Source organism: Pecten maximus, unplaced genomic scaffold, assembly GCF_902652985.1.
Source record: "Pecten maximus unplaced genomic scaffold, xPecMax1.1, whole genome shotgun sequence".
Taxonomy (NCBI): domain Eukaryota; kingdom Metazoa; phylum Mollusca; class Bivalvia; order Pectinida; family Pectinidae; genus Pecten; species Pecten maximus.
The window spans coordinates 5,945-22,482 of record NW_022979772.1 but is presented as its reverse complement, the minus strand read 5'-3'; the positions used below and the strand labels follow the sequence as shown (position 1 = coordinate 22,482).

Genomic DNA, 16,538 nt, shown 5'->3' with positions numbered 1-16,538 from the left:
GATAAGTTTGATATTTGAAAGAAAAAACACAAACAAAACGTTCTACTGCTCAGGTATTTGCCAATGACATCATTTATCTATTTATTGTTTAATAAAGGATGAATTAAAGCATGAATGTAATCGCCTAAAGTCCAATATTGCATTCATTCACTATTATTCTGTTATGTTAAAGTTTTATATGACGTAACATTCATGTGCGAGAATATCATCGAAAGCTTAAAATTTGGCATTTCTTGCAACAATACCAAATTAATGAAGTCAACATGAGCGGAAATATAGAAAAAAAAAACTAAAAAAAAAAAAGAAAGAAAATATCGCCAAAGGATCAAAAATCGGAGATCAAAGTGTGCTGCACGTGCATGACCCGAGTGGGCGTTCACTAACAAACAAACAATTGTCATGAACAAGTGGTCGAACGAAGATACACACAAAAGAAATAAAGCGGAGAGACAAAGGAGAAATCATGCGATCTCCGCGATAAAATAGCGGATATTCAATGGCTTTTCGTTGAATGTAACATATATTTCACAAGTTGGACATAATATTGATATTCATATCGAAATATACTGTCATACGGGTGAAATATATGTTACATTCAGGAGGAAACCTTTCAATTTTCTTTTATTGCATTTTAAGATAAAAAGCAAACTTAACAGTAGGAAATATTACATGTAATAGCGCCAGAGTAATGACGTCATCTCATTCTCTTTCGTCTCTTTAGGTTATAATTCTATTTATAACATGCATACCACTCTTCTTTAGTATAGCATTATGTAAAGTTAGATATAGTAAATCAATGTTGTAGTTATATTGTATAGTGTGTACCGTGGTAAACTTGACGGGCACCTGTACTTCGTCACTGATCGCAAGATAAGACATGGATAGTTGTCCCGTTTATTTATAGATAGCCTTATATGTCGTAATCTTTATTGTATATATGAAACAATAAATATCGCCAGATTCCGTGAAACAATTACATGTATATTTTCTCAAACACCCCTACGTGTGCCCCCAGGCTTTAATCGGGTAATAATTGAAGGTTGTAAGAACACCTCTACGTCATTCAAAAATCAACCAAATTTCAAAATCTAGCATATAAATAAAAATAAATAATAAAGTAAATAAACAAGCACGCTCCTCACCCCGAGTACTTAACACGTGACAATACTGGGTCTCTCCTTATGAATATCCATAATTTCGTAACGCAGAATGTAAAGATACAATGAATTCACTCAGAATGTAAACAAATAGCGATATTTATAATGTCTGTCAAGTAACAGTTATTGCTTTTCTTGGCATTTTCATGATATTTTCCCTCTTATCAAAGATAACTAACACTTTTTGGCATGAATAAACAGATAAAACTAATGGTGTACAGGTAAATCATATATAACTTTAAACAGTACAAGTCATCCATACATCAAAATGTATCTTACAATCCGAAAGAAATGTTTGTAAGTTTTTTTTAGAATACAGGCAGATAAACCTGCCTATATCTTACCAAATCCATATGAATCCTTCAAGGCGGTCAACATCAGCTCTTTAAGGATGTCTGAATCCTGTATGTTCCTTGGCAATGATAGCTGTAAGGAACAAGTAGATGAAAACGGATTTCGTTTCACCCCCGGCTCCTGGTCGTAGAAGGCAATGGATATTTTTTGTTGAAAACCACGACATGGGGGTTTATCTGCACCCGTTATAAATACAAGGAGCTCCGAAAAGCAAACATCCACACATTTTTCTACAAAATACACAGATGTTATTACATTAACATTTAAAAGTAAAAGTAAACACAAAAAATGGCAAATATATTTGGACCAATTCAAGTTAGCATTGCTTAATGACTTGGCAGATTGATTTGTATACTATGAACTATTACATGTCTTTCTTTCGTGCATTTATTTGAAATGTAGGCAAGCTTATTTCTACTATAACATCCCACATCGCTTTAAAGCCCATGAAGTATTTTTTTTCCTGTATTCAAACAACCATTCATTCTTACATAAAGAATACAAGATATAAATGTTAAGGGGCATTCAATAATTCAGGAGCCATTTTTCGTTATCATTAGTTTTACTCATATTATGCGATAACTTTGTGCTCTTACGACTGCGAATAGGTTTGATTTCTTTTTCCTCGTAGAATCCACCGCAATGGATCTGAATTCTACGGAAGCGTATTGCTGCCATATCGTTTATTTCTATCTCGAAATGTCGAGTTACCCTGTAGTAAGTCGAAATTTTGAAATACTAACTAGAAATTTCGAGATAGAAAAAAACTGATGTGGCAGCAATACGTTTCCGTAGAATTCCCATGCGAATTGACGCATAAATAAGTACAGTTTAACAATATAATTGATATACTGTATACTGAATGACGATGAGTTGCTCAGTAATTCAATTAACTGTGAACATGATGAATTGTCTCAAGAGAAAAAAGGAAGATTAAATCATCATTATCAACAGATAGCACGATTTTTTTTTTCATTTTTAACCAAACATTAGACATCACCACCACCATAGAAAAAGCAACGCATATGTCCCGCCTTTCCGGTATCCGTGCAAGAAAAAATTAAAACTGAAATATGGTCCACAAGTAAGTAAGACAAATGGCAACGACATTTTTTATAAATTTACCTTCTATGTCAAGCAAGAACATCTCCCAGGCGTATTGCGTGTCCTGCTCCTCACGCCTACGGTTTGAGCCAACTTCTGAAAACGTGGTCTTGCAAAGCGCAAGGAAGCTGTCTTTGGTGAATGGAGTAGGGGACGTACAGAACGCGTCTTTGAATGCTTGAGCATTCTCCACCACCACATCCCAAAACTGACATACTTCATTCATTCCCTTCTGAAACTGGTTGATTTCGGAAGATTCCCTATATATCAATAGGAATTGCACATTTCATGATAATTGCTGGGATCACACAAGCCACGCATGTCAATTCTTATACACAAAAGGCTAATTAGGTTAGATCTAATAAACGCATGATAAAAATGTCAAGGCCTTTTAAAAAGTAAAAATTGTACAACAACGGATTTTTGCGCTAAGGTTCATATATCACAATAAACATGCATATAAACAATTCAATTACATATACATCATGTAGGTTCACAGGCATTCACACTTTTGTTTAGGGTATGGTATTTCCTGTGATCTGTTTCAATGGACGCATTATACGACGGCGAGTCAATAAATAACCAGCCTATCCATTTTCGATTGACCAAGACGGTCACAATTTTCATGTCTTGTTTCTATGCATGTTTTATACCTGGGTACAAAATTTCACGCGTATCGAGTCATTCTTTGATAAGATATTGAATGTCAAACAAGGGTAGTGATGCAAAGGCATGCTTTTCATCTAAAGTTGAGTACGTGCTATAATTCGGCAATTGTATTTAAAAGATAAAACAGGCAAGGAAATACACGGCGAGTTAGCCGATGTTTACGGGTCTTCTGCACCATCTTATACTCAGATTAAATTCTGGGTAGGGGAATTCAAACGCTGTAGAATGGCTTTAGAAGATGAATTTAGCTGTAAACGCCCACTGGATGCCACCGACGAAGACATATGTAAGAAAGTTCGGGATCTGGTATACTCTGGCGAATTCAGGTGGAAGAAATACAGCAGGCATTAGGCATTTCACATGGTACCGTTTCAATAATCTTTTATCCAAGAGAAGTACAATAACTGGAGTGTACTATGCAAACTTGCTAGACCAGCTGAGAACCGACATCCTTGAAAAGCGCTCTCTAAAGGTGTTTTGCTGCATCAGGACAACGCGAGAGTCCACACTTGCAAAGTTGCAATGGATGCTGTAGAGCGAAACGGGTATGAATTAATACCACATCCAGTCTATTAGCCTGACCTAGCTCCAAGCGACTTCTTCCTATTCCCAAACTTGAAAAAATGATATCCGTGGACGTCATTTCCGGTCTGACGAAGAAGTTGTAATGGCAGTTGAGGAGTGGGTTAATGGAAAGGACCCTAACTTTTCAGTTCTGGACTGGTGGAACTTTAACACCGTTGGTCTTAGTGCATCACACTAGAGGGCAATTACACCGAAAAAGAAGAGGTGGATGTCAACCGGAAATAAGTTAGGCTGGTTACTTATTAACTCACCCTCGTAGGTTACCCACGCGAAATTAACAAAGTAGTTATCCGTCATCTATGACACCAAATTTTAAGATTACGGAAGGGCCGTGAAAGCTATTTTGAGAATGAAGTTACCTGAAAAAGATTAGCTGTTTTATTATCTGTTTGAACAGCTTGTCCTTGTTCTCAATTGACATATTGTATGGATTTCCGAAACCCTGGTCGATGAGTTTATCTCCATACTGGTGCAGGAATTTGTCCCTGTCGTCATGGGTTGTCATTGTATGAAGCTGATAACACATTAATTTGTACATTTAGAAAAAAACAGAAATTAACAAAAACGCGTCTGTTCATTGAATTGTCCCACGAATCAATTAGAATCATTATGGGCGTCTTTTTTAGAGCCTGCAGTGAAAACTTAACAGAAGGTCGGCTTTAGAAATACCGTGTATACATTACATGTGTTCTTCATCAAATTTGTTTTTTCTTTCAGAAATCTTTCAAGATTATTTTGATCAGCTCTTTTATGTACCAACATTCTTACATTCTTACAAGATACCAAGCTAGAAATAAATTGAAAATTGGAGACACCTTTTGCAACATCTCTCTGTCGTCAGATGGCAGAGTTTCTATTTTGAACTCCGACAAGTCTGTTGGAAGATTTGTCATCAGGTCATACAGACTGTTGTTCAGGAAATGCGGTCCTGAACCAGCATGGACGAAGGAGAGGGCGACCAAGAGCCCAACTAATTTGAAATGTCCTTGCTCCAGGCGTTCAATGTTGTGGTTGAAGATTTTATTTCCTTCTTCGCCACTTAAACATATTTGAATTAGACAATTCTTCAAGTGCAAGTCTGGAAAATTCAAATAGTAAAACACAGTGTAAGTTTACCATATAAGATTAGAAAGACAATCAAATATTGAATACACGCTTTCAGTTCGAAATAGTTACATATAATGTTCGTTTTCGCAGACTGGGTTTTCTTCGTATTACTCAACATTTTCATTCATTTTTTCCAAATTCAGTTATTAGCTTTTGTTTTCAAGAAGACAATACTGGAATAACGTCAGTGACATATGTCCATGACCAAATTTTTTACAAATACTTTTGACTTCGTTATTGAAGCAATCATTCAACTAGGTAGCATGCTGAACATGTCCAATAAGTCGACTATAATAGCTAGTTTGTGGTTTGCAAGAAAAACGATATCTTCAAATTGGTTTTATTTTGTCAAAACTATTTCAGTTTGTGTATTTTTTTGTAGAGGATGGAAATTATATCAACGACAATCAGCGTCTCGAAATATATCTAATATATACATGTACCGCATGCCTTATTGTAGCCAGAAACCATCATAACGCATGAAGGATGACGTAACACACACATATGCAGCACCTTTTTAAATTTAGTAATAGATACAGTATGCCGAATAATGGATTAAATGGCATCATACAGCTGTTTTGTCCTTCTAGAAAAACTAAATTAATAATGTTTTAAGATCAAGATGGGTTTTTATGGTGTTGGACTTTTAAGATGCTCAATATCTTGTTTATCTTTCAATCAATGAATACTGCAGATGTTTGCACAAGGTGTTATTTAAATGAACACATACCTCAAGAACTCTCTTTTAGGACCACCATAGTCCTCGCCAAGTTCCCCTTCACATAATTTGATGTTTAGTTTGCCTTCTGGTCGGAACGACGGTCTCGCAAAAGCTTTGAAGGCGGATTCCAGGACTCGTCTTCGGTATACTAATATCCTGGTTTGTTCTTGAATTAAGTTTTTCTCACAAAACTCACTCAATATAAGGTCCAAACTTTTCTCCTCTTTAGGTCTACAAAAAATTAAATGAACGATGACGTACCACACACATATGCAGCACCTTTTAAATTTAGTAATAGACACAGTAGGTCGAAAAATGATTTAAACTGCATCATACAGCTGTTTCGTCCTTCTAGGATTTCATGGTAAAAACGTTAAACTGTATATTGTTACACAGAAAATAAGTAATTATCAAAAGTTCACCTATGAAGATGACTGTTATTTAAAAAAAGACTGTTATCATAATTTGGTGATTTCGTTAGCAGACAAATAAACTCAAAATGTCCCATTTACAAAAAATGCTTATGCGGGTGTAAAGTAAAGGGTAATTATGCTCAAGGTCATTCTGCACAAACGTCAAAGCAAAATTTTGAGTACTTTTTTAAAATTATATGTTAATTAAAATAAAACCATAAGTTAGTTGACCAAAGGTCAGAGTCACTTTGTTCCTCGGGTATACCAATAAATAAATATTCCAAAACGTTTGTTAATCTTTGCCTATATGATTGTTTATACAGAATATGTATTATGCGGATGAATTTTGAAACTGTGCTTAAGTTTCATAAGGAAAGGTATCGAATAAAATTACATTACCCGCCTCTGAATTCCTCAAGGCTAGCCTGAATAGCCTTTTCCATATCCTCATCTTCGCTGTCTGAAATCTCAATCGCGTAAGCTGCACGTTGCCTGAAGGAAGTATTTTACATAAAGTTAACAAAGAGAAAATGCATTCACAATCCGTGATAATGATATCACAAGCAGAGGTATTTTGAAACCCACCATTTACTTATCTGTGTCACCTACCAAAGACAGAAAAACATATTTATGAAGACTACAAAAGGTATAAAAAAGAAATGTCTATGTCAATATCTAGATAGATTGCCTATTGGCTATTTGAATTTTCAGAACCATGGTGATCCTATGTATAACATTTGATAAAAGGTCATTCAGTTATTCCGGAGAAGTAGCGTTAACAGGAACTGTTTGCATCGGATACACCAAAGATGAAAGGTAATAAAACGGGATATGTATAAGTCAGTTCGCAATTGTCTGAAATATTTCATACTTCATAATGTTAGGTGGCGCGGGAGTCAAGCTCCTGTAAGATCATGACCAAGGGAGGGGTCCGTGGGCGGATGTAATATACATGTATATAGTTATTTGTGTGTGAACGTATTTTCATCTGTATATAATCATCGACCCTTATTAAATATCATTAACTTTAAAATCATGTAGTTTGTTATCTCTTCAATATCCGACAAGTGTTAGAACCTAACCGAACCTGGGTTGATAACACTAGGCGATGCGGGACTTCGGGACATACTAATAGCCGGAGCGGTGTGTGTTACGCCCGGAGCCCCGACTCGTCCTACTACAGACTGGTGCCGTGTGACCAATTGAAACTGTCGGTTGTTGGAGAGATACTTATTGTATATATACATTATCTTATATTTCATTGTTGTATTTTCCTTTGTCAATATGGAGAGGTTCTTTGGAAATATGAGGGAGAGGTTATTTAGGAGGGCAGGTAATAACCGGGGTGATCAGCCCATAGCTAACAGGAATGAGCAAAATATGTCTCCATCATCTAGTCACCTAGTACAGGATAGTTCCAGGGACTTTGTTCCTGATGATATAATGGTAGTAGTAGAAAGGGAGTCAACACCTACAGAGAATATGGGTATGAACAGTACTATTCCTGGGACAAATGTAGGGCTAACTAACTTGACATCATTTGTTCCTTTTGAGCCAGACATAAGTCATAGACATACAGGCTTACCAGCTGATAGTGGTATACATTTCAGTGATGAGTTGAGGAATAATTTCAATTTTCCCATTCCGGACATAAGTGCTCATAGATTCATGATATCAGAGACACAGTACAGCAATTCCATACATAGGGAAGAGGGTTTTGGGGGAGCTAGATCAAAGGGAAAGGGGGCCTTGAAGGGACCAGAAGATGCAAATGTATCTGGCAGTGCCCTATCCTTTGAGAGACAGAGGGGACCAGGGGGAACCCAAAATTCCCATTCAGGGTTGTGTAGCACTCAGCAACATGAGGGGCAGAGGGGGTCAGAGGAAACTCGGAGCTCTCATTTAAGATATGCTAGTACACAGCCAAATGAGGGGCAGAGGGGGTCAGAGGAAACTCAGAGCTCTCATTTAAAATATACTTGTACTCAGCCACATGAGGGGCAGAGGGGGTCAGAGAAAAGGCAGAGTCCTCATTTAAGGGGTGATGATACTCAGGAACAGGGAAGGCATACAGGGTTGGAGGATACTCGGACTTCCCACCTGTTGTCAGATTTGGCACATTCGTACCAGGGGGAAAAAAGGGCCGGAGATAGACATATCCCTCAGGACCAGTCAGGTGCCTCTCACAGTCATTGTTTAGATTCTGGGGAGTATGACAGGCAAACGCAGAGTGGTTGGGAATTTAGCCGCGAGTCAGACAACTCTCTGGGATATTGTGTAGGAACAGGAGATCACTTAGGCCCAACTAGCTCTGATACCCTTAATTATGGAAATACTGCAAGTTTTTCTACTGGAATAGGACCCAGGGTCACTTTTGCTGATTCATATGTTGATAGAATACCATCTCCAAAGATAACTAGTACTCCAAAGCCTGATTTACATTGTAGTCCACAGGATTATTTTCCAGCTGGGGATAGTCTTGGGTTGCAAGGGTTAAGGTCATTGGGAAGGTCAACCCCATATCAGGCACCTGGCTATATTTATGGTAATAGAACAGCACCTCATACACCAGTGGGGGTACAATCAAGATATATGAGGCCTAATGAGGGGAGCTTACCCTACAGTGACCAAAGTAGACCTACATTAGGATTTGAAATGGGTGGTCCAAGGGGAGATAATTCAGCTTACGGTAGAGTACCGAGAAGGAAAGAGAAGGAGCCTCAAGCTTTTGACAGTCGTAAGGTCAATTTTATGGATTTTCTTACCCATTTTGAGCATGTAGCGCAGTGGAATAGGTGGGATGGGTATGAACAGGCCCAACAGTTGGCTATGTGTCTAAGGGGAAATGACGTTCATGTCCTGTCACAACTATCAGTTAATCAGCGTAGTGATTATGTTCAGTTAAAGCAGGCCCTGATACAAAGGTTTTCACCCCCTGGCCGGGAGTATGCACATGGGAGTGAATTCAGAAGTAGGCGGAGGGTAGGGAAGGAGTCCCTAGTAGGTTATGGAGAAGCCTTAAGGAACTTGTCTACTTTAGCTTTTCCGGACTTGTCATCAAGGGAGGTAGAAAGGAGATCTATTGAGCAGTTTGTGGAGGGGCTGGGTAGTTATGAAATGCAGAAGTATGTGCAATTTAGTCATCCCACTACCCTGGAGGAGGCTGTTAGCAGGGCAATAGAACATGAGTCTTTTCAAAATAGACATGGGGTCTCCAGTAGGAAACCCAGGGAGGAGGAACTTATGCAAAGTCTCCACAATGTACAATCTGTGAGTCAGACCGATACAGAAAAGGGTGGCCCTGTTTCTAATATGGGGGATGAATTGAAAACTTTATTGTTAGAACAGTTTGAGAACTTGAACAAAACCCTGTTACAACGGAATGCCAGAAATAGTAAAAGGGGGCGAAGGGATCTAAGTCAGGTGGTGTGTTATGCATGTGGGAGATTAGGCCATATGTCGTATGACTGTAAAAACAAAGGGGAGAGTGAAGTGGAAGAGGGAAAGGGACAGGGAAACTAGACAGGGCTGGGGTCGGGCCCAGACATTCAGCCCAGTTGGTAGTTGAGGAGGAGGGAGAAGGGCCAATAGTGATGCTTAATTCTATTCAGCCTAGTCTGTATATAGAAACAATAGTGAGTGGTACCAGGATGAATTGTCTGATAGACTCAGGTTCATCGGTTTCTATAATTACACCGGATATGTACAGTAAACTGGCAGTGAGGCCTGAGTTGAGAAGCTGTAACCTAAGGCTGACAACTGCGTCTGGCAATAGGTTAAAAGTTTTAGGAAAGGCTATGTTAACATTCAAGGTGGGGAGCCGCTATTATGAGTTTGACACGGTGGTTGCAAACATAGAGGGGCATGATGGTATTATAGGGATTGATTTTCTGAAGGCACATGATGGGGAGGTGCATTTTGGGTCCAGTACACTGAAGTTAGGAGGGTGTCGGGTAGAAATCACCTCAGGTAAACAGGTTCAGTGTGCCCGGATTAGGGTTGGTGAGACTACAGTGATCCCTAAACACTCTGAAGTATATTTCCCTGGTTATGTAGATGGTAGTGTAGGGAAAGGAGTAGGTGTAGTAGAGCCCGGCAACTTTATAACCAAGAAGAACTTAATGTTAGCCAGAACAATAATAGCCTCCACAGGTGAAGCTAAGGAACCTGTAACTTTGTCCGTTATAAACATGACATCAAGGCCCATAACTCTACAACAGAACACATATATAGGGGAGGTCTGTGCGGTTGAACAGGTCTATAATATAGACAGTGGACCAGAACAGGTGGCCTCAGAACTTCCTCCTCACTTACAACAAGTCTTAGATAGAACATCTGATAAACTTACCACAGAAGAAAGGGGAAGAGTAGGGACTTTATTAAGGGACTACCAGGATTTATTTTTAAGTCCTGAAGGGAAAATAGGTCAGACAGATGTAGCAAAGCATTACATAAACACAGGGGATGCTGGACCTATAAAGATACCCCCAAGGAGATTGGCACCTGCTCAAAAGGAGGTGGTAAAGAGGGAGCTGGAGGGTATGTTAGAGAAAGGGATAATAGAACCTAGTACAAGTCCCTGGGCTGCCCCAGTAGTATTGGTAACAAAGAAGGATGGGTCAGTAAGGTTTTGCGTAGATTATCGCAAATTGAACGCTGTAACAAAGAAAGATGCGTTTCCACTCCCCCTTATAGATGATGCTCTGGACACGTTGCATGGGGCTAAATGGTTCAGTACCCTAGATTTGGCCAGCGGTTACTGGCAATGTAGTATGGATGAATCAGACAAGAGCAAGACTTCGTTCGCAACTCACAAGGGCCTCTATCAATTTAAAGTCATGCCTTTTGGGTTGTGTAATGCGCCGGCAACATTCTCGCGCATGATGCAATTGGTACTAGGGGGTCTGCAGTGGACAAAATGTTTATGCTACCTAGATGATGTAATCGTGTTTGGGTCAACTTTCGACATGGCTATGACAAATCTGACAGAGGTGTTTGAGTGTATGAGGAAAGCAAATTTGACATTGAAACCTAAGAAATGCACTTTATTCCAGACGCAGGTAGAATATCTAGGGCATATAGTATCAGAAGCTGGCATAAGTTGTAACCCTGAAAAGGTTAAAGCAGTGATGGAGTGGCCCCGGCCAGAAAACTGTTCAGAGGTTCGCAGCTTTTTGGGTCTAGCTGGATACTACCGCCGGTTTATACCCGACTTTTCGACAGTTGTCTCCCCTCTCTTAGATCTGACAAAGAAAAAGAAGACATTTCATTGGGGGGAGGAATGCACTCAGGCATTCAACGAACTCAAAGTACGCCTAACTAGTGCTCCAGTCTTAGCCTATCCCAGTAACCAAGGGGTTTTCATCCTCGACACAGATGCCAGCAATACAGGGGTAGGAGCCGTACTGTCACAGACACAGGGAGAGAAGGAAGTGGTGATAGCCTATGCCAGTAAAACCTTAAATAGGGCACAGAGAAACTATTGCACAACCCACAAGGAGTTGTTTGCTCTAGTAACATTTCTCAAACACTTCAAACATTTCCTGTTAGGCAAGAGGTTTACAGTAAGAACAGACCATGCATCCCTTATTTGGTTAAGAAATTTCAAAGATCCTGAAGGAATGCTGGCTAGGTGGTTAACAATCATAGAGATGTTTGATTGTGAAATCAGACATAGACCTGGGGCTCAGCACTCTAATGCAGACAGCTTATCCAGGAGACCAAATAGACCGTGTAAGCGCAATGATTGTCCACAGTGTTCAGGGAAGATAACAAGGCCAGTAGTCAAAAAGGAATCAGAAGAAGGGGGCTCTAGGGTGGGGAGGGTCTCCCACGAAGATGGTTCGCTATCTGATGGTGTGACAGGTAGACTGAAGGTGGGCTTTTCTCAGTAGAAGAGAGCAATTGGGTAGAAAGCTGGGGGGTTGATCAGCTGAAACAGTGGCAGAGGGAGGATGTTTCAATCAGACAAGTTATAAACTTAAAGTCTAATTTGATCCATAAACCCTGTAGAAAGGATATGGGAACCTATCCGTATGAAGTCAGGGTATACTGTCAGATGTGGGAACAGTTGGTATTTAGGGAAGGATTGCTCTGTTTACAGGGGGCGGAGGACCATTTCCAGATCATAGCGCCACAGAACTTGAGGGAGGAGATTCTCAAACATCTACACAATACGAGAATTGGGGGTCATCTCGGAAGAGACAGGACCATCGATAGTGTGCGGAAAAGGTTTTTCTGGCCAGGTTACTGTGATGATATAGGAAGATGGTGCAAAACCTGTGAACAGTGTGCACGCCGCAAACCAGGACCTGGGAAGGGGAGATCACCGCTTACTCCCACTATTGACCAAGTATCTAAGCCGATGGACAGAATAGCTTTGGACATTCTTGGAGGCCTGAAAGAGACAGAGAATGGCAATCTTTACATAATCGTAGTCAGCGATTATTATACGAAATGGGTGGAAGCATATGCAGTCCCTAATCACACAGCTCTTACTGTAGCGGACAAACTCTGTACTGAATTCATTGGTAGATTTGGGGTCCCTAACCAGATACATACAGACCAGGGTCCTGAGTTTGAGGGGGAATTATTTTCACACCTTTGTAAGAAACTGGGGATAGATAAGACAAGAACCAACCCCTATCACCCCCAATCAGACGGTCTTGTGGAAAGACTTAACCGTACTATTCTGCAAATGTTGTCCATGTTTGTGAATGAACATCTAGATGACTGGGACGATCATCTCCCTTATATCACAATGGCCTATAGATCTTCTGCGCAGCGCAGCACTGGGTGCAGTCCTAACCTGTTAATGTTGGGAAGGGAAATAACTCTACCTTTGGATATTGTTGTGGGAGGACCAGATACTTGTGAGGGGGGACAATGTCCAAATGTGTATGTGGAATGGCTGCAGAACACTATGAGAGATGCTTTTAGTACTGTAAGGGTGAATTTGGGTAAGGCTGCAGAGAGACAGAAGAATTATTATGACCGGGGTCTGAAAGCAAGGAAATATACAGAAGGGGATTTTGTCTGGAGGTGGTACCCGCCAAGTTTAAATAATAAACTGGGGCTGGGGTGGACTGGGCCATATAAGGTTACAGGGAAAGTATCAGAGGTCACGTACGAGGTTCAAAAATCCCCTGGGGGTAGAAAATGCCACATACATGTGGATGATATAAAGCCTTATGAAGGGGTATCTGTTCCCGATTGTTGGGCGGAAGGGGTTAGCGCCCCTGGTCCACAGTTGGAGGGTTTTCCCGCCTCAGATACCCCTGACACTTCTAGGGAACTGGAGTGTGAGAACACCCCAGATGAAGTGTACTCACCTGTTCGGACAAGGGCTGGGAGGGTGGTCAAACCCAAAGTGATATTCTCCCCATAGAGTAAACAGGAAGTGCTTGTTTTTTGTAATATTTGTTAGTTTGTAACATAATTGTTTGGAAAATTGCAGGATGGATATACTCAATCTTATGGTGGCGGATGAGGACCTTAAAGGTTTGGATGATGATGTCAGGGCAGTATGGGTCCCGGGAGGGATGGTGTGTCCAGTGGAGGTGTGTGCCACAACGGGGAGGTTGTACAATACCTATAAGAAGCTGAAGACTCATTGGAATGCCATACACCTTCCAGAACTGGACAAGTTTCAGTGTGGAAGGTGTGGGCACTTTCATATACATAAACAACAACTGTTCCGACATTATATGCGGCAACATCAACTTGGAAAGGAGGAAGCAGGAGAGGCGGTCAGGCAATCGAGAGTGGTGACAGGGGAAAATAGGAAATACATCCCCACAGGAGGGAGTTTGATGCCTAGTGGGCCCATGAACTCAAGGAGGGAGAGAGCCAGGGAGGTTGCGAGCCAGGAGCGGCGTCGCCAGGTGGCTGAGGAGGGTGTTGGCATCATTCCCCCTCCTGTGTATCAATGTCGGGATGAGGATGTGATCCTAAGAACCACTGGTGCGACCACAACCGGTTATGTACGGACGAGGGGACGAGGACAGCCAAAGGAAGAGAAGCCAATTGTATTTCCGGACATTATGTGACACGTGATTGAGAATGACATTCATACATTAATTGCAGCACTGTGTATCTTAATATGAACAGTCGGTATATTGTAATCATAAAACCTGTACATAGAGTGTATATAAATATTTTTTGGGGTGGATATTGATATTTAGGAAGTCAGAGTAGTGTCTCGGTTTTTTAAAGAAGGGAGGTGTGTAGTAGGAGAGGATTTCAGGGACTGATTAAAACTAAGCATCGTAAAAACAACGTACAGTATTAGATATTATATTATTTTGTTACCAGTCAGCTCGACGACGATCGAGGGGATTGTGACGTCGCCAGGTCATGTCTGGCTGACCCTGTTATTGTCGCTTATCCAGTTGTAGCTGTTTATAAATAGATTCGCACGAGCATGCCTGGGGCGCAATCTCGGGTATATATTCGGGTGTCTGGCTCGCTCAGTGGGCAGTCGAACGGATTTGTTTCCGGAGGTGTGCCACATTTCAACAGGCCTTCGCTTAGCTGGATAGGTAGCAGAGGGGTACGTAAGCTTAGGCAGGGTCATAATGTTAGGTGGCGCGGGAGTCAAGCTCCTGTAAGATCATGACCAAGGGAGGGGTCCGTGGGCGGATGTAATATACATGTATATAGTTATTTGTGTGTGAACGTATTTTCATCTGTATATAATCATCGACCCTTATTAAATATCATTAACTTTAAAATCATGTAGTTTGTTATCTCTTCAATATCCGACAAGTGTTAGAACCTAACCGAACCTGGGTTGATAACACTAGGCGATGCGGGACTTCGGGACATACTAATAGCCGGAGCGGTGTGTGTTACGCCCGGAGCCCCGACTCGTCCTACTACACTTTAACCACGAATTAACTCCATTTGAAAGGGGATATCCTCGGGTACTTTCATTTAGCATTCCTAGTTTCTTAATCTAAATATTTCACCTAAAGAAATATATAAATATCTTGACCTATAGTGTACATTTTTAATCGAAGACGTGAAATAACTAAAAATGCAAATGCTTACCAAACTGATCATCCTTGAGAAGAAGGTCCTGGAATGTCGTCATCACGTGAACACGATGGCCCAGGAATGGCATCATCAGATCCTTTGTCATTCTTCCTTTTTCTCTACAATACAAAGACAGGAAATATGAGCATAAACTGTAAAAACTTTTAGAAAGGGTGGCTGTAATTGCTTATTCTCTCATAGCTCGTCATGTTGGATAGAATTTTTCTCCCATACCTCACGGGTGCACTCCGGTTTTAGGTAGGGAAAAGATAACTGTCTTTTCCCGGGGTAGGGAAAAGACAGCTCACACGCGCTATTACGTCATAAATGACGTCATAAATGGCGGGACTGATTTTTTATAGTAGTAGGTATCCCTGTCCACAAAACACAGGGGTGATAGATTCTATTAGTCCATGTAAAAAAGGCTATGTAAGAAAAATCTATCTTACATACCACATCACGCGACGTGACGTCACCATGGCTCAACAATGACGTGATGTCACGAACACGGTAAACTCTGATGCCGGAAAGAGAAAACGATGGCGTGATCAAATTAAAACCTTTCACAAAAAATTAACCATAAACATAAGAAAGGTGAGATTATTTTTTCTGTGCAAACTTTACTTGCAAGTATGGAGTATACTTAATCTCAAGGGAAAAGTTGAAACCATACTATAATTCGAGAAATGTTTGTCTGTTTGTTTCACTACTCCTCCCAGGTCCTTGAGCCGATCTTCACCAAACTTGGTGGGTGGATGTAGGATGACCCCGGAACTGCCCTTAAGGGGTTCATTCAGGTTAAGGTCAAGGTCACTGGGGTCAAAGGTAAAATTTCTGATTTTTGGTCCGATCATTACCAAACTTGGTGGGTGGATGTAGGATAACCCCAGAATTGACACCACGAGGTTCATTAAGGTCAAGGTCACTGGGGTCAAAGGTGAAATGTTTGATTTTTACAAATTGCAACCCCACAGGTATTTTGACTAGTTTTCAAAATGGTAGCTAGTCAAAACGTATTTTCATGGATTTTGAGCTTGTTCGGGTAGTTGATATGAGAGAAAAAGACTCTTTCGCGACCAAATGTCTAAGATAGGGAAATTCCACCCTGAGGGTTTTCTTATTTGGCAAAACAATCGGCAAAGCCTCGGGTTTCCCTATCTTACATCCCTGGTCATGAAAGAGTCTTATACTCTTTCTTTATCTTTTAATGAAAAATTATTTCAACCTCATTTTGTTTTGTTTTTGTGGGTTTTTTTTGGTTTTTTTTTTCTGTGTTTAATTTCGATTCTTACACATGTTTTCATTGTTAAGAAAATGTTTTAGCAAAGTCTACTATCAACGTCTCTGTCGACATCTTGCACATGGTGGCATTGATTCGAAGAATTAACGACT

General features: G+C 40.5%; 3 protein-coding genes across 3 annotated transcripts; 1 reads left to right on the top strand and 2 right to left on the bottom strand.

Annotated features, from left to right (window-relative positions):
- Positions 1-1,501: 1,501 nt before the first annotated feature.
- LOC117319187 lies at positions 1,502-4,374 on the bottom strand (the record flags this gene model as incomplete). The annotated part of the gene is made up of 3 exons (XM_033874024.1): positions 4,229-4,374; positions 2,637-2,875; positions 1,502-1,741 (listed from the first exon to the last, which is right to left on the bottom strand). Coding segments are annotated over exons 1-3 (625 nt in total), but the record flags the coding sequence as incomplete, so codon positions are not given.
- Positions 4,375-4,506: 132 nt separating this feature from the next.
- Positions 4,507-15,266, bottom strand: LOC117319189. Its single transcript, XM_033874026.1, has 4 exons — positions 15,162-15,266; positions 6,510-6,602; positions 5,707-5,928; positions 4,507-4,947 (listed from the first exon to the last, which is right to left on the bottom strand). Exons 2-4 carry the CDS (start codon positions 6,551-6,553, stop codon positions 4,890-4,892), a joined length of 324 nt encoding a protein of 107 aa, XP_033729917.1. The 5' UTR covers positions 6,554-6,602; positions 15,162-15,266; the 3' UTR covers positions 4,507-4,889.
- Positions 6,990-10,239, top strand: LOC117319188. Its single transcript, XM_033874025.1, has 2 exons — positions 6,990-9,725; positions 9,874-10,239. The coding sequence occupies exon 1, from the start codon at positions 7,395-7,397 to the stop codon at positions 9,630-9,632; it is 2,238 nt and encodes a 745-aa protein (XP_033729916.1). The 5' UTR covers positions 6,990-7,394; the 3' UTR covers positions 9,633-9,725; positions 9,874-10,239.
- Positions 15,267-16,538: the final 1,272 nt, after the last annotated feature.